The 24620-nt window shown below is 28.4% G+C and overlaps 4 protein-coding genes across 4 annotated transcripts; 3 read left to right on the top strand and 1 right to left on the bottom strand.

Moving 5' to 3' along the window:
• The first annotated feature begins 460 nt into the window (after nucleotides 1-460).
• Nucleotides 461-4264, top strand: OCT59_024814 (uncharacterized protein). The gene is made up of 9 exons (XM_025319796.2): nucleotides 461-608; nucleotides 725-1071; nucleotides 1153-1381; nucleotides 1477-1677; nucleotides 1755-2202; nucleotides 2277-2972; nucleotides 3055-3536; nucleotides 3617-3855; nucleotides 3938-4264. The coding sequence occupies exons 1-9, from the start codon at nucleotides 521-523 to the stop codon at nucleotides 4049-4051; spliced, it is 2844 nt and encodes a 947-aa protein (XP_025172916.1). The 5' UTR covers nucleotides 461-520; the 3' UTR covers nucleotides 4052-4264.
• An 81-nt stretch (nucleotides 4265-4345) lies between these two features.
• Nucleotides 4346-7699, top strand: OCT59_024813 (uncharacterized protein; the record flags this gene model as incomplete). The annotated part of the gene is made up of 12 exons (XM_066134180.1): nucleotides 4346-4535; nucleotides 4635-4686; nucleotides 4764-4801; nucleotides 4895-4933; nucleotides 5021-5039; nucleotides 5111-5168; nucleotides 5265-5283; nucleotides 5366-5386; nucleotides 5470-5573; nucleotides 5650-5671; nucleotides 5742-5833; nucleotides 5907-7699. The coding sequence occupies 12 exons, from the start codon at nucleotides 4346-4348 to the stop codon at nucleotides 7494-7496; spliced, it is 2244 nt and encodes a 747-aa protein (XP_065991689.1). The 3' UTR covers nucleotides 7497-7699.
• Nucleotides 7700-7843: 144 nt separating this feature from the next.
• On the bottom strand, nucleotides 7844-9519 carry OCT59_024812 (uncharacterized protein). Its single transcript, XM_025319799.2, has 3 exons — nucleotides 9052-9519; nucleotides 8787-8973; nucleotides 7844-8679 (listed from the first exon to the last, which is right to left on the bottom strand). The coding sequence occupies exons 1-3, from the start codon at nucleotides 9196-9198 to the stop codon at nucleotides 8219-8221; spliced, it is 795 nt and encodes a 264-aa protein (XP_025172920.2). The 5' UTR covers nucleotides 9199-9519; the 3' UTR covers nucleotides 7844-8218.
• A 778-nt stretch (nucleotides 9520-10297) lies between these two features.
• On the top strand, nucleotides 10298-11050 carry OCT59_024811 (uncharacterized protein; the record flags this gene model as incomplete). The annotated part of the gene is made up of 3 exons (XM_066134164.1): nucleotides 10298-10775; nucleotides 10842-10864; nucleotides 10939-11050. Exons 1-3 carry the CDS (start codon nucleotides 10356-10358, stop codon nucleotides 11048-11050), a joined length of 555 nt encoding a protein of 184 aa, XP_065991688.1. The 5' UTR covers nucleotides 10298-10355.
• Nucleotides 11051-24620: the final 13570 nt, after the last annotated feature.

The raw sequence follows: 24620 nt of genomic DNA, 5'->3' as shown, positions 1-24620 counted from the left end.
ATTTTAATTGAGACTTTAAAAAATTAAATATCTTTATAATTATACTTTTTGAATTAATTGATACGGTTGGTCTTGAAAATAATTGAATAACAAGATAATTGGCGGTTGGAGTATAATACTACAAATGATGTAGGGACTGGAATGACCGTAATTTTTAATAAATTCGTCATACTTAAAATACTCTCTATATCGGGAATTTTTAAAGTAATGATATCTTATCTAACCTTCTAGAAATTTCATCATGATAAGATCATGATATTCAGAACATGAAGAATAAGACTAATACGATTATAAAAAAATTTCCCCAAAAAAGTCGGTAAATAGATGGCAAAAGATTATTTGTAAGTTGCAAAATTGGCATTTTGACACCTGAATACAACTAAATCGGGTTTATTTTTTTTTTTGTTGGGGTGATCATAATGTACAAAAAAATAATCTTCGTTCAATAAAAAAAAATTTATGTTGTTTTTCATTACGATTTTCTTTTGTATATATTAAAAAATTAAAGCTTTTAAAAAAAATGCTTAACGAGAATCAAAATGATGTTAAAGCTAATAACGACAAAGATAAAGAAGAAATTGTATATGGGAAAACTCACGATGCCGGAGGTTAGTTATTATTATTTGTATGCTAAGAGAATTGAAGCGTAGCTCTTTCTTAAATCATTATAATTATAATACGCGTCGCTTCTGAACTTTTTTATTTACCCTTTATTATATTATAGTCTTTCAAGTCCCGCATACTGTAGACATGTTGACTACAGTTTTTGACACTAAGGCAAAAAAATCAACATTTGATATTTTTACGTTTACTGTGATCGGGTGCCAAGTCATTCTGTTTTTTGTACTTCCTGCTTCTACTTCAAGATGGCTTTTCCTCCTTCTTTTCTTTTTTTGGAGATTCGCGTATAATGTTGGTTTAGGAATAATATTGAAATATCAAAGTGATAAGCGCGGTGTTGTCTTGTGGATTAAACGCAATAAGTTTTTCGACAAGGAAAAAAATAAAAAATTATATTTATTTCTTAAAAAAGAATTGAGCACAAAAATGGGAAGCGACTATAATTTTGAGGTATGACATTTTACATTTATTGTATTGTATTATATTCTATTGATTTGCTTATTTATATTTAATTTGTCTTTATATCGCTAGACTGCTCCTTTGGAATTTAATGCGTGGCTTCTTTTTCGTCAACTTGTTGACCTGATTCTTTTAAACGATTTTACTTCGTATATTTGTTTTGCGCTTGCTAATTTTAATATTCCAGAAGGTTCTGGCGTGTTAATTAATATAGCACGATGGTCTGGTGGTCTTTTTTTACTATGGTTTAATGTTTGGGTCAAAACTGATGCGCATCGTGTTGTAAAAGATTTTGCATGGTGTAAGATTTTGGAATTGTTTGGAAATGTAATTAAGGAACCGTTTAATGATATATTTATATTATATATATATTTTTTTTTATATGTTATATCACAGACTGGGGGGATTTCTTTTTTCTTATAGATCAATCACTTACGTTTGATGGTGTATTTGAAATGGCACCACACCCGATGTACTCTGTTGGATATGCAGGCTACTATGGAATTTCCCTCATGATGGCAAGTTATAAAGTATTATTTGTAAGTTTGGCGGCGCATGCGGCACAGTTTGCATTTTTAACATTCGTTGAAAATCCACGTAAGTCATAAATAAATATAATTATATATTGTCGTATTAATGGTTCATGTGAATTAATTATGATTTTTCATTGTTAGATATTGAAAAGACTTATAATCCTCCTACACCACTTAATGCAAAATTATCAAAACCAATTATATCAGAAACACATGAATTTACAACTTCTATAAACGAAGTTTTATCAGCTTCAAATGAAATTCAACCTACACTTCCAGACTTATCAAACACATCAAATTATCATTTTTGTCGTGATCTTATCGTATTCAAAAATTTCGACCTTTTCCGTTCAAATGATCTTTTCGTCATTTTTATTGTTATTTACGCGGCAATTATTCCATTATCCATTGCGGGTGCTTCTAATAATGCGATCAAATTTTTCTTAGTTGCTCAGTGTTTGGCATGGCATATTTTTCATTCTTATGTCTTAGGTGCAGTTTTATATTTTCAGAGTAAAAATAAGTTTTTAACTAAACATTACATTAAATTTGGCGGTAACGTTAGTGAAGCATTTTCAAATTGGAAGAGGTGCGTTTTTAAATACTATTGACTTCGTATAATTAAAAGGTTTTACTTATGATTAATCTTTTGTTATTCATTAGTATTTATAATCTTTCGTTATGCATGACTTACGTAACTTTTCTTGCCGCTGCGTGGAAGATGTACTATTTCCCCGAAGATTGGACTTATGGCATGGTATTATTGCGTCATACCTTGGGCATGCTTCTTATTGCTTTACATATCTGGACATCTGTTTCAGTATTTGAAGTATTGGGTGATTTTGGTTGGTTTTATGGTGATTTCTTCCTCGATGATTATCCCACAACATTATATTACACTGGAATATATAGATTTCTTAATAATCCAGAAAAACTTATTGGTCATGCTGCCTTCTGGGGAATAACTTTAATGGCAAACAGTTGGCTTATTTTTGGTCTAGCGCTATTTGCTCAAATTTCGAGTTTCTTATTTTTACATTATGTCGAAAGTCCACATATGAGAAAATTATATGGTGATAAGATTCGTAAGGATGCTGGCGTAACAAAGACCATCAAACGTGTCAAAATTATCCCAGTCAAGGTTAAAGAAGAAGTTTCTAAAATTCAAGAAGCACCGGAATTTCAAGTAGTTAAACGTGTTGTCAGAGAAGTAGCTGAAACGGTTGAAAAGGTTGTCGAGGAGACAGCCGAAGTCGTAGGAGAGATTGTTGAAGCTGCAAGACCCAGATTACAAGGCGTAGTTTTTGAGACTCGAAGTTTATTGAAAAATTCAACTAGCGCGTTCATAATTATAATTAGGTATGTGATGTTTTATTTTTCTTTATATCTATTCACACACTTACTAAGTTTTGTCACATTGTGTATTGTGTTTGTGATTCAGACGAGTTACCGAAAATATAAAAAATCAAGATCTTAAGCAATATTCACTAGCGCCGGTTCATCCTTCAAATGATTTACATAATTCATCATCAAATAGTATGGCTTCACTTGACAATGATAAGAATGAAACCTGTAGTGACGCGAATCCCATTACATTTGAATTAGGTTCACCAATATGTGTCAAATGGACTGCACCAAAAAATCATTCGCGTTTAGATTGGATTGGTATCTATAAGGTTACTGCAAATTCATCGAAGATGGTGACCAGTGTATCAAGTAAAGGACGGTATTTTTATGTAACACCAGAAGAGGATGATTCTGACACAGGATCGAAGAACATTGATAATAATGATCAAGTGGAAACTGGTGACGTATGCTTTAAAGGAGATAAATTACCATGGGAAGTAGGAACTTACGAGTTTAGGTACCATCATGATAAAAAATATGGTGTCATGGCCGTATCACAACCTTTCGAAATCGCTGGTATTTTTTTTTCTCCTTTTTTTCTGTGTATTTTTAAAAGAATTAAGCTAAAATTAAAATTTTTATAATGTACTATCTAGTTAATGCACCCGAATGTGTGCTTGATCTTCCAGCGATTGAACAAACTGTTCTCACGTTAGTACAGAGAGCACTTGACTCAAATCCTGCCCTAATTCCATATAATACCAGCGATGATTATGTATTGATGAAGGAAGTTCATGCTAAGCGTATTGTTTACGGAATTAAAATGATGTTTGGTATAGATTTCGCTTGGGAAGTTGTTGCGATTGATGGAAATGTTAGAAGATTGGCCCGAAGAGTATGTATTATCTATCGTTATATTAGTTATTACAGTTATTACGCATTAATCATTTGTAACCAATATATGATCTCTATTAAAGATTTATAGAGCATGTCAAGCCTTAGCTATACTTTCTTCTCCACCTCGACGTACAGAACCTTGGTCTGGCACTAATCTGCCAACGTCATCTCCAACTGATGATTTAAACATTTAGTAATAATAAACCTACATACACTTCTTATTGGTTAAACGAGCGACAAATTGCGAGACGATTTATATAGAACTATTGTATTATGATTATATAGTTTCATGTAATTTATTTATATCACAGTTGAAAATTATATGTATTATACACTAGTATTGCATCTTCCATAAATTTTTATAAATTTTAATAAAATATCAATCATATTCCTTATTAATATGAAAATTCCGAAATACCCGTGAAATACCCGTGAAATTCCGAGGAATAATCGGAATCGATGTTCCTTTTTTGACTCTATATGAGGGCATGATTCATCGAGCTATTTATTCAGCATCGAATGGTTTATTGAAGCGACAATTTTATTTTCAAAATCAAATGAGTTTTAGTTCAATGTCGAGACGAAGGTCGTATATCGATTTGGAAGAAATTCCTACCTTAAAGCAAGCCTATGAAGAAAGAAGTTTTTCACCGCGTAATTTAAAAAGGGCGGCAAATCGTAAGGAAATCAATTCATATATTTTACCTTTAACCTCGTGGTTTTCCTTACAAGATATATTTAGATATTGATTTATTTAAACTTGTTTAATATTTGAAGTTACTCGCAAGTATGAACACAATGAAGAATTTAATAAAAAGATCTCTCTAATGTATGTTTCTTTTTTACATTTAAACAAATGATTTTATTTGCTTTTATGTTGTAACTTACTTATTTGTGTTTTTAAAGTCAAGCAGATATCACGAAATTGAGGATTGATGCTATAGGTTTGTTTTTACGCGATATTAAATCAATTTCAACAACAATTTTTAAATATGGTATATTTAAATATCAATATCTTTATTTTACATATTATTAAGTCAATGCTGCGAATGAAACACTCTTGGGAGGTGGAGGAGGTAAATTATTTTGTTAAAAATTTTTTTTCCAATAGAATCTTTATTTGGTTAACTTATTATATTATTTTTTTTTTATCCGTGTATTAGTTGATGGAGCAATTCACAGGTAAATAATTATCTGAATATTAAATGCACGTACTTATTTTATTGATTATTTGTTTAATTATAATATTTTAGCGCTGCAGGACCTGGACTGAGAAAAGAGTGTTGGGATCTTAACGGTTGCGATACTGGAGTAAGTAATTACAATTGACGTGAATTTATTCCATATTACAAAAGAATCGGGTTTTAAATATATATATTTTTTTTTTACCTCAATATGAATATTTAGGATGCCAAGATAACTGGCGGTATATAAAGATTCATTTAATTTAAACTTTAATTGCACGATCGCTAACTAATCTTGTTGTCTTTAACTTATCATCATTTTAGGTCATGACTTGCCATCTAAACGTACGTTAAAATTGAAATCGTAATTGAAATTATCGTTATGCACATGATTTAATTTTTTTTTTTCATTTATTCTGTTTATTTAGATGTCATTCACACTGTCGGTCCTGTAGGTGAAAAACCTGGCCTACTTCGTAGCGCTTACGTACGATCTATGAATGTCATGTGTGAAAATAATTTAAAAAGTATAGTATGTACAAATAATAAATTTTTTAATCGTTTTATATTTTTATATCTTTCTTAATAATAGTTTGTTAACAATTTAGGCATTTTCGAATATTAGTACAGGTAAGATTTCATCATACTTTTTTTATCATCATTTTAATTCATTAACAATTTTTAACGTCTAAATTTAAAGGTGTTTATGGGTACCCACGTGGTAAGGCTGGACAACTTGCTTTAGACACCATAAGAAAATGGTTGGAGGAGAATTCGGAATATTTTGATAAGGTAACATTTGATTTTTATGTAATCCATGATATTTTATTTCGCCTCACTAACTTTCATTCTATACACATATTAGCTTGATAGGATCATATTTTGCGTATTCGAAGACGAAAATAAGGATGTATATGAGACTTTATTACCCTTATATTTTCCACCTTCAGTTGATATCGATAATTATGTAAAAGAAGAAGAAAAACCAAAAACTAATGAAGAAAAGAAAGGTAATGAAGCCGGAAAAGATAAGGATCAAGAGAAGACTCACACGTCTCTGACAACTGAACAAGTCAATAATAAAGAGATAATAGGTACTGATAATGATAAAGGGGTCAAAGAAAAGATTGAAGAGAAGGATCATGAGACATTGACAACTGGTAAAGAGCCACTAAGTGTTGATGAAAATAAGGAAGTTAAAAAAGAGAAGGATCATGAGACTTCGACAACTGGACAAGCTAATGATGAAGGGCCGCTAAGTACTGATAAAACCAAGGAAGCTGAAGAAGATAAGGATCAAGAGACTTCGACAACACAAATCAATGATAAAGGGCTGCTAAGTACTGATAAAACCAAGGAAGCTGAAGAAGATAAGGATCAAGAGACTTCGACAACTGGACAAGTCAATGATAAAGAGCTAAATACTGATAAAAATGAAGGAAAGGTTAAAGATAAAGAAGTTGAAGAAAAGGATAAGACTCAAGACACTCATACTTCAACTGCATCGAAAGATCAAGATAAGGATGAGACGAATAGTACTGATATTGTTGGTACGGAAATCAAAGATGGGACACATGATGATGATATTGACATGCCAGATGCAGAACAAGACAATGATATTGAAATGATAGATGCAGTTGAACCAAATTCTAAGAAACGGCCGCATGGAGAAACTGAACAAAATGATACAAGCGATACAACCAATAGTACTACGAAACAAGACGAGGATAATACGCGTGATATTGAAATGACAGATGTAATAACTGAACAAAATCCTAAGAAACGGTCGCATGAAGGTGCAGAAACAGAACAAAATAGTAATACAAATGAGAGACAGACTGATATGACTAATATTACTACGACTGGGAATACAGAACAGCAAGATGATGAAATTATGAAGGGTTCTGACATCGATGTGGCAAAAACGAATGATGCTCCAGGTGATAAAAATCAGAATGAAAACAATACCACCGATGTAACAGAGATGGATGATAATGTACCAAGTGATAACAATCAGAATGAAAACAATACCACCGATGCGGCAAAAACGAATGATGCTCCAATTGATAAAAATCAGAATGAAAACAATACTACCGATGCGGCAAAAACGAATGATGCTCTAAGTGATAAAAATCAGAATGAAAACAATACCACCGATGCGGCAAAAACGAATGATGCTCCAGGTGATAAAAATCAGAATGAAAACAATACCACCGATGCGGCAAAAACGAATGATGCTCTAAGTGATAAAAATCAGAATGAAAACAATACCACCGATGCGGCAAAAACGAATGATGCTCCAGGTGATAAAAATCAGAATGAACAGCAAACTAGTCCTGAAACGAAAACAGATGAGAATACATCAAAGGAAGAAAATGATCTGATGGATTCTCCTGAAGCTGGAAAAGCAGATAATAATACATCTTTAGCTAGTAACGGTAACTCCAAAATTTGATTCGATCAGAGGAATCCTTATTCCTTTTTTTTTTTAAAAGTTTCATTTATTAATTTCAATTTTATAGTTTGCTTATATATTTAGCATTAATTACATAATATTTGTAGCGAAATATTTGTAGTAGGCAGTTGTAATATGATGTGGTGGTTGTTACTAATTTTGAAATAAAGCAAACTATTGTTACTTCTTCAAATAGCGTTCAATTATAAATTCATTATCATAAATAATAAACAATAAATAAGCGTGTACGTAATTTTATGTTTGGCACAATATATTGTACAATTTTAAATATATTTTTACATATATTTAAAATTAATATAAGCTACTCATGAATAAAAATTTGTTCATTCGTTGAATATTCTTTGTTTCTTACAGTTTTTATTTATTTTTATTATGAATGTCTAATAGTAATATTTAAACAAGTATCGATCTATAAATTTAACTGATTAGTTATCACCCGAAAATAAAATTCGCAAAACATGCTGATGATGTTGGTATTTTCGTTCTATAATTATCCATCTGCATACAGAAATAATTATTTAATTGATTCGAAACTTAATGTTATCCATTAAATTAATTATATGATAAAAGCAACATCAATACAGTAAAAGAAATTTTTGTGTTTCTAAAAAGTACATCATTATACATTAAACACAGACTTTTTTTTTAATATCAACAAAATTATTATAACTAATTGAAATAAATTAATTAATCTATAAAAATTAGGACATACAAGAACTACTGAGGATTTTATCATAGTCTAAATTCCATCTAATAGTTAGCTTGATTTTGTAATATTGAACGGAACCAACCTTATGATCATCCGTCCATGTCAATTCTGGATATTCTGCTTCTAGACATTTCTTAATTTCATTTTTATAAACTGACATTATATTATAAGCATAATGCTTTGAAGATTCAAATGCATCTGTTAAAGTATTATCCAATCCGGCCTTTACGGTCGCTTGTCCATTATCAAGAAAACAAATATCAATTTCAGCCTCGAACCCCCTGAAAGAATTCTTCCTCATATAATACTCCGCTACTTCTTTTATTAAATCTTTAAAAGTGTTTACTAATTCATTTACTTTTGAAATCGCTATTTTATCAATCGTAGATGATATTGGACGTGGTATTTGAAAAAAGTCTAATTCAATTTCCATCTCTTTGGTATCAACTTCGGCTTTTTTTTTCAAATATAAAAAAAAAATAATGAAATTTAATATAAAACTATTGTTATTATTATTATTATTTTAAAGAAAAAAATGCATTAAATATAGATACACTCACGTGGTATGATAACTTTTCCTGTTCGATAAAATTGGATAATATATTTAAATAGTTCCCCAGAACGGTCAAAAAAATATTCATTTTTGTTCTTTCCCCGTGGAATTAACAAATCTTTGTTTCTTTCTTTAAACATGGTTCCAAGAAACGTTTCAGGATAGGATGTAAGCGTTGAACGATACGTTTCATACTAAATAATGATATAACTTGTTTTACGTTAGCAATTTGTTTAAATTTACTTTTTTATAAACGTCAGAATATCGAATACCTTGATACCACCAACGTTTAAAGTGATAACATCATCATTCTCAAAATTAGGAGGGTTAAGATTAATATTATTATGCGAGTTAATGAGTGAAGTTTTATTGAATCCTCCAGATGAATCGAAATTTTGATCGAATTCCATTGCCGACATAGTTGGATTTATTATTGAATTAACAGTCGGATCAACGATGGTTTAATCAATAGTAAAGAATTCGAGAAGTCTAAGTTATAAATTTTTTTCCTTTTTTTTCTTTTCAAATCTATTTATACGTTGTACAATGTAATACGATGTGCTCCTGAAGCTGACTGCGCAATGCGCAACGCCATATAAGAACATATATATATAAAGAAACAATCGTATAAGCATGTTAACTAGCATAGAGATATAGATTACTAATAATAAATAAAAAGAACAATATTAAAAATTAAAATGTCATTGATGTTTAGATATACCAAATTCATATATTTTATTAAAGAATTTGTTTATTATGTACAGCATGTATCATAAATACGTATATATCAATTCTGGTAACTGTATTACATGAATCATTCATCATAAAATTAATATAGTAGAAGGGGTATTAACCACTTTAACCAAAAAAAGATGATCATTTGGAAAAATATTAATAATTATTTCACTTTGACTATGTCCAAAAATATTTGGTACCCTCAGTCAGCATATTTAGGTAACATCAACTTATCAATTTATATATATGATCTACAATTCTACAATCTACATTATTCAAGATATTCCAATATAACACAATCAACATAACAATTGTCAATCAACCTAAATAAATTGAATTCAATAATAAAATCAATCTATTATTGTTTGTTATTATATTATTTTTATAAAGAAGGAAAGAATTTATCAAAATAGGGTTAATTATTTCATGGATATGCATGCAGTGAAATTGAAATTTTAGTGGTTTTCGGAAAATACCAAATTTGTTTTTAATTTTAAACTCTTTCTCATAAATTTTTTGTTTTTTTATCTTTAAGATTATGAAGATTATGTATATAAAAATTAAGGATTAGTATTTTGATTCACAAAAGAATCATACAAGTTAAAATTAAACACGAATACGAGATCAGTTTAATTAAAAAATTAGAATTTCTACTATTTCTACTTATATATTATTGCATTTCTATATATGATTTATTCTTTAAAGGGATCAAAATCACGTGCGGTAAAAATTTGTGCGACTTGATCAAAGTATTTATGTACAGTAGTACTTACCGTACTTGCCATAGTTAATTTTTTTAACACGTAAATACGCGTTCTCTAAAATTCTCAATTTAACAAGTATGAATAAACGTACTAGTTCTTCTAGTCCTTCTCATGAACTTAGTGAACTTAGTGAACTTAGACCTCAAAAGAAAAATAAATCTAATAATAAAACTAGTTATATTACGCGTACAACTCCACGTTTTATTTTACCTAAGCCTGTTCTTTCTGAGCAGCAACAGCAAAATATTTCCTTTGAACAACAGTATCAAAACGTTCTCCCTCAGTACTCTCAGCAACATGTTCCCTTTCAATTACAACAACAAGATAATTTTTTCCAACAATATCAACAACGTACTTTGCAGCAACAACAACAGCAGCAAATTGTTCTCACTCGACAACAACAACAGCAAAATCTTTCTACTCAACAGCAACAGCAAAATCTTCCTCAGCAACAGGAACAGCAAATTCTTTCCTTTCGGCAACAATGGCCAAATATTGTTACTACTAAACAGCAACGGAAAGATGTTTTTATTCATCAGCAACATTATATCTGATTATGGAAGAGTTATAATGAAATATTTTGCCGGTATGTTTTAAATATTTTGAATTTAGAATATTTATTCTATTAAAATTTTATTTTATTTATTTTAATTCATAAAGGATGCAAAATGATAAACATTATCATTATGAGGTCGAGAAAATAATAAATCATTCTCGTCCGAGTCTAAAGAGAATATGTTCATTATATTATGTAATTAATGTTTTTACCTAATAAAGAAACAATTTAATATTTCAATAAATCTAAAACTTTTCCTTTATTACATACTCTCTGTTTTAGTCCGTTACTTTTGATAAGTTTTGAAATTCATTTGACATTTTGTATATTTTGACTTGTTGATGTTAAATAATTATCGTTAAACCAAAGAATGAAGTGAGATTGACGGATGACATACCTTAAAGGATTATTGACCGATATAAATTTTAAATCCTCAAATCTAATTACATGTTTCCTAATTAATTTCGTATGTCGCAATTATCAAATCATCACAGGCAGCATTACAAAATATTATGTTTAAGTCGATTTATGGATTCAGGATCAATGGAGAGAATTTGATAAAGTTTTTGTGTAGAGATCTTTGTGTAAAACAAACTAATGTTTCCCTCGAAAAGATAAAAAACAGAAATATTAATATAATCGGTAATATCTCTGAAAGAAAAATATCCTGATGGTTATATTATTTATATGGGAATAGAATTAAAAGGTCATTTCAAAATCTAATTAAGAATATACCAATAATGTTACATACGAAAAGCTTATTAATCATAATTTCTTTCTTAAGATTTTTAATTTTCCAATAAGAAAAAGAAATACAATCTTTTCCTTATTTCCTAGAGTGAGATTACCAGTTCTACAAATCAAGTTAATTGAAACAATTTAAATTAGATAGGATTATTCATTTTAGAGGCGGAAAAGGAGATCCATTGTAATTTTTTTATTATATAGATATATATTTTTTATTATTTAGTGCAAAATTTTTCCAAATTTCGAGATTTCACAATTTATCATTGAAGTGTTGTTTTGATGCAATTTCTATCCTAGTTATGCATGTACAAATACAGCAAACTTTGAACTTTAAAGAATCTGTCTAACGAAGAATAGCAACATTTTAATCAAAATACATTCAAGTTTCATGAACTATTAATAATTGTTATATCAAGTCCTATTCTTGCTTCGCCATTGGAATTCAACACTAAGCCAATGATTATCACTAGGAATTTGATATTTTGAGAAAAATAAAAAAATTAGATAGAAAATAAAAAAAAATACATATTATTATCATATATCATTAATTATTATCATATATCATTATTGGTAAAATTATAAAATTATTTTATTATTAGTTCAGTAATAGCCAAAAAGAATTGAAATTATTATTATTTTTTTTTTAAAAAAAAAAGTAAATCGATTTTTTTATTTCTCCATAAAAAAATATATATTTTAGGACAAAATTGTAAATTAATTATAATGTTTAGCTACAAATGCATTTGATTAATTAATAAAACAAGGATTATTAACAAGTTATATATATTTGATTGTAATTTCATAGAAAATATCAAACATATAAAGTTTTGTCAGATTCTTTAAATCATTTAATATAAATTATAAAAAAGATAATTGATTTATACAAAGCAAGAATTTTTATTTAAAATCTTGCTACTTTTCATCATTATATTAATGACAAAGTACTCCGGCCCTGCCACAAAGGGACTTCATAAGAAGTGCACTATACCCCACCCTGTAAAAAATACTACGCATAGCACCATGCAGTTCCACACCAACCGGCCCTATCTGGTACCTACGAGCTTACTAATAAGCAAGCGCCTATGCTCCAACCCTCGCATAGTACTATACCGCTTCAAAAAATTCCCAGTCAGCTCTACTGTGAGACTGCAGCAAAGCTGGTACTCACAGACTCACAAAGTATCCAACAAAGTACTAAAAACAAGGAGAGTTTATTCTAACATCTTCAATATTTCTTTGTACGGTTAAACGTAAAGATGAAAGGAGTATATTAAATGAATATGAGAAAGATGGAAGAGTAAACGAAATGGAGAGAAAAGGAAGTATATTAAATGAATATGAGAAAGATGGAAAAGGAAAGAATGAGAGATGAGATAAATGTTGAAATTTAAACTTTATGCAAGATGACTCATGATTATATTGATGATCATGTGATGCTTTATGATTGCGAAACTTTTTTTAAAATATGAAAAATGAAATGGTTGATAGAATTGATAAATATATGTTAGATTATTTGATTAGTTTTAATTTATGAAATTTGTACTTCATTTTTTTAAATTTTACAGTATATTAAAAACCAATAATTTTGTTATCATAATATATTGAGATCAGCCAATCAAAGAATCTGTATATATTAACACGTGAGTAAATTCATATCAAAGTGTGATTGGCAAAGACAGAAGAGTGGGAAAAAGAAATCGGACAGACATTATGTTCATTAGCGAAGTACATATATATAATCTATGAATTAATTTTCTAAGTGTTCGCACCATTATTGAAAGATGATGATATGTAGATTAGAAAAAATGCGTTCGGCATTCTTAGATTCCGAGTAGCGTGATCAGGTTTTAAGTTGATTAAACAAAATAGTAGAATTTTTTATATTTATATTTTCCATTTTATTATTTTATTGATCTGTTATTATTTACCGTTTGTGTTATACAGTTGTTGACATTTTTGTGAAACTTTTTTTAAAAAACTTTCTTCATAATCGTGAAAAATTATTATTACCATGTTTCTTACTATTTTAAATAAATAGACCAGGAATCCTCTTATTTTTTTGCAACTAAGTTATAAACAAGAAAATAGATCATTGTACTGAGTTATATGAGTGACTCTGATTCCTGTGCCATGGATCGTCCCATATGAATTCGGAGATATATTTCCTGAACTTAAAATCTCTCTCATTGCGTTAATAATAGAGTATTTAAGCGATAGTTCGTTTAGATTGTGGTGAGAATTAACCAAAATGACTGCATTAAGACTATTGACGCGAGCGGATACTGATCCTAGGTAGTAATCTGTCTATAATACTATAATGCCAGTGGCTCTTATTCATTTCGCGATCATAAAGAAGTTATCTGTTACCACGGGTTGGCCAAGCCCATAGGCAGTGCTATACACGAACTGATGCATACACTTGAGTGCATTGACTGACTGTGACGATTATTTGAACGTTGAGAAATATGATGAAAATTATAAGAAGCTTTCAACATCGAATGTGCGGTGTTATAGCCGTACGATCGCAATTCTATAATGCACTATTCTTCACGTAGACGGATAAATATGAAAGCCGGGAGTAGAAATAGATCCTTACATAGTTGGTCTTGTATAAGGCTCCTTTCAATTTGTTTATACAATCAACATCATCTATTGATAAATATCTTTCTACAATTCAGGCCAACGTGAAAGGTTAAGTGAAGATGACATATATGCACTTAAACATCTTTATCCTCTCAAAAATACACGAGCTGACACAAATTCATCATTATCGAAACAGAAAAGACGGGATGTAAGACAGAAAAACAAGAAAAATTTTGTCAGAAAATTAAAAACTGTAGCAAATACTCCACCACTGAAGTCAGGAGGTTTGAAAAGGAAAGGAAGGAAGGAAGAAGTAACTATAATTATTTGCGTTTGTTTGTATTATTACTTGGTAAAAGATTATTTTTTTTTGGCATCACTAAAGACCCAGAAACAGAAAATTATATGATGGAGATTATTTTCAGCTAATGAGAATTGTATTAAGAAACTCGTTAGAATAGCAAATCTTCCTATATCAAATTATTTTTATTATTATAATTAATGTACTTTACAAATTTATTCATTGTGTTAATAAGTTGCTTGGACTTCATAAATTAACAAGCGGAATTATTTTCCAATTATGAACGTGTTATCCGTATCCTATATACAAGTTGTTACGCTGGGAAGTATATATGATTAATAGGCGTGATAGAGGTAAATAAGCCACGTTAGTGGCATTCCATCCCTCATAATTGGTATCATATAAATGGATTCTCTGTAAATTATAAATTATGTTTATAATAAACATGCAGTATCTAATAATGATAATAATCAATCCCAAGTAATTATACAAACCGAGAATATTATTTCTTCTCATATAAACAATCCTTTCATCTGGTAATAAGATTGTCATAGCAAAATAGTTTGTTATTTTCAAATCAAAATTACCGATTTACTAGTTAATAGGTTTTCATTTCAACCAATGAAATAATAATAATATTAGTAAAAAATTTATTGTATGTCACAGAATAACACAAGCTACTGATCAAGAGATTATTTTATTGATACGCGGTATATCGTAATATCATAAATATATTTTTTTAAAATCAATCAATTATCAAGCAATTTTTATACTATTTAGATTATTCATGACTTATAATTAATAAAGATAGACTTTCCCACAAATAAGACTATAACTTATGAACAATTTCATTCACGTACATCTCAATATACAGTATATTTACCTATCCCTTCGTTCTTAGTGTGTATGGTGTGAGTATGTGGGTGACTGGATGTGTGGTGTATGTTTCGCTCTTTTCCCCCTTCTCTGCCTTTCCCTCGCTTATTACCCCTTCCCCTTCCCCTTCCCCTTCTCATCCTTTCCCCTTCCTTTTTTTCAAGGTCCTGGTTAATGTTAAAAGTTTGGATTTCAACATTTTGATTTTCCGCAAGAATATTATTTTTCGGTCTTCTCTTAAATTCATAAGTGTGAGTATTTTTATCTGTTCATGGCTGGTGAATTACACATGACTTCCAAAAGAGAATTTCTTTATAGAATTACTTAAATTTACATCATTTGAATTTGGGTTTAAAAAATTTAAACGCACTGCGTTTGAACGCACCCCATGGTATAAGTCAAAAATGAAGTTTTAAACCCTTTTTACCAATTGTAGAGGAGGCAAAAATACACATATAAATAAACCTTGAAACCTAGGTATAAACTGCGTTTATTCAAAAAAAAATCGGAAATTCGCCGGTATCACGTGATAAAATGATCAGCATTTTATTATATAAAAAATCCTTTGAATTTTAACTAAATATAGAAAATTATTTACACTTCATTGTCTTCAATTATTATTGGATATACGGGTAGCAGTGTAGCACCTGTAGCACCTTGAGGTCAATACACAAACATGATAATGTGTTTAGTGAGGAGAAATAGGGATTACCATTATTTTCGAACGCCTTTTACCATTAATTTCGCCAAACACCTCTATGCTGAGGATATTCTATCACTTACGTGCATTAACCCTAATAATTGTTGACCTTCTGGTCGTTTATATAATAATGAGTGACTATAAGTTCTTTTCCAGTTTTATAGGTCAATTATGAAACGAATACATGATTACTGAAGCAAAATTTTTTGAAATCTATCATATTCTAGTTGGTTAAAATGTACCATTGATAAAGTAAAATTCCATTGCATATGCGCGGATTTTTGGAAAGTCTAACCCAACTTCCCAGGTATAAGTGCGTCAATTTTGTAAGTATTTTCATATAGTCAAATGAGGTGCGTCAAATCGGCTACTATAGTGCGACGGAATTCACGTGGGTGATCAGGTGACAACGTTTTGGCTAAGTGTACATTTAAATTTAACTTTAAAAAAATATTGTAGGTGGTGGGTTTAAATTATATTTTAAATTTTTGTGGTTTTCACTTCTTGAAAATTAATCTTTTTTCTTATGGTTGACCAACTCTGGATGGTTACATTTGGTTACATATTGCGTACTCCTTTATGGCGCAGCACCGCAGTATAATTAGTTGACAAAAAATTTTGTGGTGGCATTAATTTTATAGACTAAATGTATATTTTCTTTCGAATTATATTATATAGTATTTATAATGCAACATTGTATTTGTAAATTTGTTTAAAAATGATGTTTATTTCTTTCTTTGAATTTATTCATATCGAATCCGTACTATTAAATTTATATTTTCTAGTCTCCATCTAGATGGAAACCAAAATCTGGATATATACTAATTCTTTCTTGTAGATTGGTTTTATTGCCGTGGTCATTCAAATTGCTGCGCCACAAAATTTTATGATAAATTTATATTTATTATCTGGTATCTAGGTCAGTTCGGATATCCGGATATTTTATCCAGATAAAAACTGCAACATTCGATATCTGAAAAAAAAACATCGAAATATATTGTTTCTAATAGCATTGAATAGTGTGAGAATATTATTGCACATCTCATGCGGTTGCACCAAGTCGTATTAATTAATGTACAATCGATTTAATAAATAATACTAAAGCCTAAATTGTTTTAGGGACAATAATAACTATCTAATTTCTATCGAAAATTATGATTATGTTTCATAATTTGGATTATACTTTGTCATAAATTTACTTTTTACTAATTGTATACCATTTTTAGTCATATTGTTTTTTATCAATTTCTCCTTTGTTTTTTTTTATGCCTAAAATTGGAAACAATGAAATCTACGAAATTGCTTATTTTGTTGACTTAAAACTCTTTAATAATCCGTATATGAAGGTCATTTCTTTAAAAGGATTGAAGGAAAATTATTTTATTAAATAAAAATGTGTGAATATCTTTATTGTGAAACAAAAATATACATGTAAACACTTATCCTAATAAATCACAAATTTAAACTATATATGGTAATCTTAATTTCTCCTGTTTCATAATTTTCAATGAAATCTTAAATGGAAACATTAAAATTCCTAATTTGAAAATAATGAAACAATCGATAATATTAATGATTTGGATACAACCTTTATTTTTTTTTAATTGAATTCCCAAATCAAGCTTATTGTATAATCAAAAAATATCATTTTTTCATTAATTAAAATATATTATTAAGATCATAAGGTTTGTAGATCATTTCAAAATATGATTATACGATTGTTTAAATAAAAACTTTCTATTATAGAACTTCATATTGTATAAACCAATTATTCTAATAAAAACATATATGGTAATTATATTTAACAAAAGGCTTCCGAGTTCCGTACCTATAAATATCGCAGATTTTTATATAAATATGGATCGTTTTTTTCTATCGGTTTTGTTATCTGTACGTTTTACTAAAATTTTATAATATATTTTATCGTCGTCATTTTATTGTTTTTATTCAATAATAATGTCACGTAAAAAACTATATAATATAATTTTTCATTTTCTACCAAATTGCCCTTCTGGTATTTTAACAAAAAACACTTTTAAAATTATAAAAACACATATTAGAAAAGAAGCCATAAATAATGTTCCAATTCTGGCCAACTTAATAATAGAAAAGTCTGGTAAAGACATATTTGGCCATTAATAATTGAAAAATCCGGTAAAACCAGATTTTGACATTAATAATTGAAAAATCTGGTAAGAACAGATTTGGACATTAATAATCGAAAAATCTGGTGGGAACAGATTTGGGCACGAATAAATGTCCATACCTAATGGTCAATTAAGTTAATGGGCGATTCTTCGCACATTAACTTAATTATTATTATATCAAAAAATTGTCCAAATTTAATGGACTTTTTAAGATAATTGATTATAACGATATCGAAAAACTGCCCAAATTTAATGGCTTTAGATTTTCCACAATAAGTTTGAAGAATAATTAGACAAAATTAGATCACTAAATATATAATTTTAAATAGTATCAAAAACAATATCTAAACATTGCTCAAAGTTAATACAGTCAATGCTTGTTATAGTGAAGCTCGTTATAGTAAATTTGGCTTATAGTGAACTTTATATAGAACGTATATTATTATAGATTTATCATAAAATTAGGCTTGGTATTTCACTCTATTATTGATATTATTTGTATAAGGAATTAAATTTACAAGATCATACTATGAAATGTCAATAGAACTATTATCAGATAAAGAAATTATAAATAATTCATTGGTCGGTTCTAACCATTTTCGTTCACTATAACGAATATTCACAAAAACAAAAGACTTCTTTATAGTAAACCTTATATTAATACAATAAAAAGTTTCTTTTAACTAAATTATTTAATTTTTGATTTTAAAACCTTAAGTTATGACCAATAACCTTTCATATTAATACATTGTAAATATACTGTAAATGCTACGTGTAAGAACGTCAAAAGGTGATTTACGTGATAAAATGATTTACGATTTACGTGATACGTGATAACGTGATAAAATATTTTTGTGATAAATGATTTGCGTGATGAAATGATTTAACCAGACCCGGGGTTTGGGATCGCTTACCCGGGTTCAGGATAGATAAAATGATCTACGTGATATACGTGATAATTGATTTTTGTGATAAAAATGATTTAACCCAGACCCGGGGTTCAGGATCGTTATTCTGAACCTATCACGTGATCATACTATTTTACGCATTTTTACTTTTCAATTCAATTGTACTTTTATATTGCGTCTACTTGTTTTGTATCTCCTCAGTACTCGTCTATTTATATCTTTGATTTTCTATAATCCTCGTCAATAAATAAATAAATAAATAAAATTGTGCTAAGTTTATCTGTCCATTTTTCTTTTATTTTTGAAAAATTTATTTATTTATTTTATTTTTTTGGACAATTTTATCCATTTTTACTTAATTTATGAAAATCATACTACATTCATAGTTAACGCTTTATACCTCGCAATTTTAAAAAGCAGGTCATAGTCCGAAAGGTAAGAAAAAAAATAAGATAAAAAAATATATAAACATTACGAAATGATCAGTAGTTCAGCATTGATTACTTCCAATAAAATTTTGTTTCGCGTCATGTTATCATTGACTATGTACATGATGATAAGTAAAAAGAACCAATCAACTGATCTTAATAATCACGTGATAGGATGCACCTGACCGTAATGAAGTTTCCTCTAAAATTAATGGCATAATAAAATCAATATTTTATTTAATTATGTCTACACTTAAAATCATGAGTAAATGTGTATGAACCTTCCATGAGATGGGGCTTTTAATTCCCGTATTTTGTATATTAACTAGAGATCCTATTCCTAAAATTCTTTTTACGTAATTATCTAATACTGCAGAAAGTATTTATTTATTTATTTATTTTTTGATAAATAAAATATTTCTAATCATCATAATAAAGACTTTATATTGAAAAACTTAAGATAATTCAAAACTTTATATTCAACCCTATAAAAAATTTTTCAGAAAAATGATCACGTGACCGAGTTTCTTTCTCATTTATTGATGTTTTTCCCATAATTTTTTTTTTATAGGGCAATTTTATGAACATGCCATGTCTGCTATAACAACTATGTCCATGTATAACGCTGACAATTAGTATAACAATAAAATATAGAGCAAAGATATCATAATAAAAATAGTGTATAGTAGCATAGATGTTGTATACTGTAGATAGATAAAATTTTAATATTATGATTACTAAATTTTGTGTTTATTAGTATAGAACTAATCATGTATTACAAGGTGTTTAATAAAGGAAACAAAAAAAATATTACACATCTGCTTGTTATAAAATTTTCATCAATTGTCATGTCCACACGTAAGCTCTCTTTTTCATGTGCTCGTAATGTTTCTTTCACTTCTATTGCCATGAAAAAAGTTTGGCTCTCCTTAAGAATGAAATTATTAGCCACTTCTGGTCTCTGTACAAGGGCTTGAATTGCACAGAAAATTGGACAATAATAGAGCTTAAAATTAACTCCAGAGTGAGTTGCAATAGTTTTTTCTTTGAAATCTATTGCGGGTGACTTTATTAATATTATTCAGTTTGGCCTTAATTTTTGTTGATGTTCCCTCCTTTAAAATTGATTTCTGTTGGCTCATCATGTGGTATAATGTCAACAACTTTTTGAGCTCTATAATCTATATTACTGCTATCATTTGATTCAAGAAAAGTTTTGACGTGTTTTACCAAATGATCATGATTAATTTTTTTTAGGGGTGCTAATAATTTCTTCAAAAGTCTGTATCTGCATCATTAGTGATTAATTTTATTTGTTTTCTTCATTTTTTCTGTGGATTTTGGTCTTTGGTTTTTCTTTTATAATATTTTGTATATCTAAAGATTACTTTTGTGCAATTTCTTATTACAATAATAAGCTCTAAACATTTTGCAAATATATTCATACTCTTAAAGTAGTTCTATTTAGAATTATGATTATAGTTTGAAAATGGGAGACAGATCAGATAATAAAGTTTCAGTTATGATGCATATGCCTAATTATCTTAATAAATTAAGACATATAAGAACAAGGATTAAAATTAAATTCTTTAGTTTAAATTCTAAAGTCCAAACTTTTACATCCTTAAATATTTAAAGAATTTTCTTTAAAGAACTTAAAAGAACCGGAAATCTGGAAAAAAACTAGAAATTTAATCATGGGAAATCCTCTTATAACGTGAATGACAACTATGCATCATATCTATGATGTGCGTATATTAAAGAACCTTCTATAAATTTTAGGCGAACCTATTTTTCAAAATCTGAAACATTACTTTTTGCTTTCATTTTTCATGATTTCATCAAAGTCTTGTTCACACTTCTTCAACTCCAATTCTCTCTCACTTATTCATGTTCTCTTTTAAGAAGATCTCTCTGCCATGCTTGCACTTTTTCATTTATATTGTGTTCTCTTGTAAATAATTCTCTCTGATACTCAAATTTTGCTCAATATAAGCTAAAACTATACTATTTTCGCCTAAATGATCTATAAAGTCATTTCAAAATTTGGGTTTCAGAAGTATATGACAGTCTTATGCCAAGTCCACACAAAAACTTTTCCATTTTTGCTTAGTTTTAATTTTTTTTATTACCTTAGTCAACAGTAGTTGTGAGGAAACCATTTATTATTATTCTATCAGATTTTTGCAACCATTCTCAATTTGTCTCTCTCTCTAGTTTCACTATATTGATATTAAAATTTATATAACCTTTCATTGCATTGTAAATATAAAAATAATAAAGAGTATTATCAATTTTTTTTTCTATTAATATAGTTAATGTATTCTTTGAAATTCATTTCATTTTGACTTTTGTTTTTCCCCATAGAAAATATTATAGAGAAAGAACTTGAAATACTTGACATATAGGATATTTTTCACAAGGATTTCAATTATATAAGGTAGTAGTATTAGACATGTTAAAATTATAAATTATATGTAAAATGAAAAATCTTCATTATAAACTTCATCAGAAAAGTCATAGCTGAGTATGATTATTTTACATGTGTTGATAAGGAGGTATTAACATTAGTTTCCACATATATTGCTATTGGGAAGGAATTACCTGATCTTTAATTTCAGTTATATATTGTATTTCCTCTAAACTTTCTTCCTCTTCTTATTTCCATCTTGATGTGTTCTTTAAGAATCTTGTCATAAACTTTCACTAAATGGGTAACTAAACATTTTTTAGTATTTTCTTTTATAATATCAAAATCATCATCGAGCTTTAAGAGGTTTATCTTATTATTATTCTCTAAACAAACTCAGCCATATTCTTATATTATAACTTTATCAACTTAAACCTACACATTTACAGTCACCTATTTCTAGACATTTTAATCTTGCTTAATTCACTGAAAGATTAAATGGATGTTTTTCTTTAGAAAATCCAATAGTTGTAGAGGTTTTTTCAAAGGCAATTTCTTCAAAATTAGTTCATTACATGTAAAGTACAAGGAATTCAAAAAGTGGTTTCTCCAGTGGTTAAATTTTGCAACTGCTTTACCTACTATCTCTGACATATAATTGGTATTATCAGATAATTCCATTTTTGGGTTTTTTTTAACAAAAATTTATAGGTAAAAAGATAATAAATAATAATCCCAATATAAAAAATATGTATTATTTTTTAGTGTATTAATATATTTTTAAATATTTTGGTTGTAATAGGTAATAATTCTAAGGGCGTTATTAAATTTTTTTAAGTAATAATTCTATTAAGAATTATTTAAGAGTAAGCGAAATTTTGGCCTGGGAATAAAGTTCTTCAGCATACCACTTGTATCTTTCTCGTTGTATATTATCTTTCCTGCCCCACATTCTCTTTCAACTTTTCGATCTTGTCACGTTGATGGAAAGCTTTGGCCTGTGCGTTTCATGCTTTCTTTTGCATTTGACACCATTACGATAGATACTGCAAATTCTTTTGAAGGAGTTCCTCTTGAAGATTTTGTTTAACCTTTATTATATTTTTTCATTAATGACTCTAAATGGAATTCTATTATATATTGTGCCAACAATACTCTAATTCTATTATATGGAATTCTATTAGTATATATTAGTATGCTCAACAATAAAACAGAAAAAGATAAGTTAAATTTTATATCCAGATATTTCTACCAGAAATAATCTGCAAAAAAGGCTAACATAAAAATAGTAGACAATAATGATTTTTTCTTAATTATTTTAATTATTTAAATTTCACTTTAAAGAACTGTATCTTCTTTTCGATCATATAAACTATCTAATTTTATTTGTTAATGTCAAATAGATCTTCATTCTAGATAAATTATTCGTGCAGCCTTTCATCTAAATTGTAACAAAATTTATGTTTTGTTCAAAAAATGGTAGTGATAAATGATTATAAGAACACATATTTTATAGCCATTTCTTAGACATTTAATATATTTATGGTAGTCAAGATACTATCAAATTATCATAATCTTCTAAAGATAATTCTCCTCTGTAAATATATCCAAAAAAATCATTCACGATCAATCCTATAATAATTAGAATTATAGTCACTTTTAAGCAATAAAAAAGTTTCAAATTTTGTTCCGTTTGTTTTTCAGAAGATGTATTATTATGTATAAAACTAAAATTTTGTAATTTTAAATAAAGTTTGTCCTCTATCAAAGACAATGTCCCAGAAAAAAATATTGAAGAATTTCGTTTGATGGTCATTGTTTGATTTGTGAACCGACTTTTATTTTATTAGAAGCATACTCTTTAATGTTAACAATAATTAATAGACTTTAATACCAAAATATAAGATGAGGCCCTCTTTATATAATATAATATAACAAGAGGCTTGGGTAGGCTTTTTGTGGGCTGTGAGAAGTAAACATTTGGAAAGTATTACGGATAGTTTTTTTCATATAATAATATTTTTTATTAATAAGTGCAAATGGATAAATATATATTAAAACATTGAAGTATTATTATTATATAATTATTTGTTGAAAAATGATATGATATATAGGATAAATATACACTCGTGATTTAATTTTTGGCTTAGTATTTACTGAAGTCTAAGGTTGATGAGGCTGATGAGATTGATGCAAAGTCAAACCAACAATATAAAAATTTTATTAAAAATTGTTCTCAAAAATTTTTTATTGGTCTCAGCAAAATGTTTAACATTTATATTTATAGTAAAGAAAAAAAATATTTTCAGATAAATTTGTGAATCATCGTATCGGTTTCACAAATGTCCTGTTGTCCGTCAGGCACGTGATGGCTTAACTGCGCTTCGGACTCGATAACGGTTTCCGTTGATGTTCCAATTTTCGGATAATTTCCAGTATCCGCGGATGGCGGATACATTCCGAGGATATCCGAGAAATTTATCCGAGGATTTACTGACGGATATCCGTACCCGAAATTTCCCTAAACTTCGATCAATTTCTATATTTAGTATATTTATATTAATAAAAATTTAAAATAATTTGGCCTACTTTACTTCACGTGAATCAATAATTTCGACCAGAATTTTATAATCCGTATAAAAATTTTCTCTGTCAGCGTAATTAACACATTTAATTATTTTATTAG

Source organism: Rhizophagus irregularis, chromosome 5 (assembly GCF_026210795.1).
Source record: "Rhizophagus irregularis chromosome 5, complete sequence".
NCBI classification, from domain to species: Eukaryota; Fungi; Glomeromycota; class Glomeromycetes; order Glomerales; family Glomeraceae; genus Rhizophagus; species Rhizophagus irregularis.
This window is presented reverse-complemented; position numbering and strand designations above follow the sequence as displayed.

What these genes read in the sequence shown, in the direction of transcription:
- OCT59_024814 (XM_025319796.2), top strand. Translation starts at nt 521, where the DNA reads ATGCTTAACGAGAATCAAAATGATGTTAAAGCTAATAACGACAAAGAT. An exon ending in GAAGCGACTATAATTTTGAG is followed by an intron (nt 1,072 to 1,152) that starts GTATGACATTTT and finishes TTATATCGCTAG; the next exon opens with ACTGCTCCTTTGGAATTTAA. An exon ending in ACAACCTTTCGAAATCGCTG is followed by an intron (nt 3,537 to 3,616) that starts GTATTTTTTTTT and finishes TGTACTATCTAG; the next exon opens with TTAATGCACCCGAATGTGTG.
- OCT59_024812 (XM_025319799.2), bottom strand. Translation starts at nt 9,198, where the DNA reads ATGTCGGCAATGGAATTCGATCAAAATTTCGATTCATCTGGAGGATTC. An exon ending in TAAACGTTGGTGGTATCAAG is followed by an intron (nt 8,974 to 9,051) that starts GTATTCGATATT and finishes ATCATTATTTAG; the next exon opens with TATGAAACGTATCGTTCAAC. An exon ending in AGGAAAAGTTATCATACCAC is followed by an intron (nt 8,680 to 8,786) that starts GTGAGTGTATCT and finishes TGAAAAAAAAAG; the next exon opens with CCGAAGTTGATACCAAAGAG.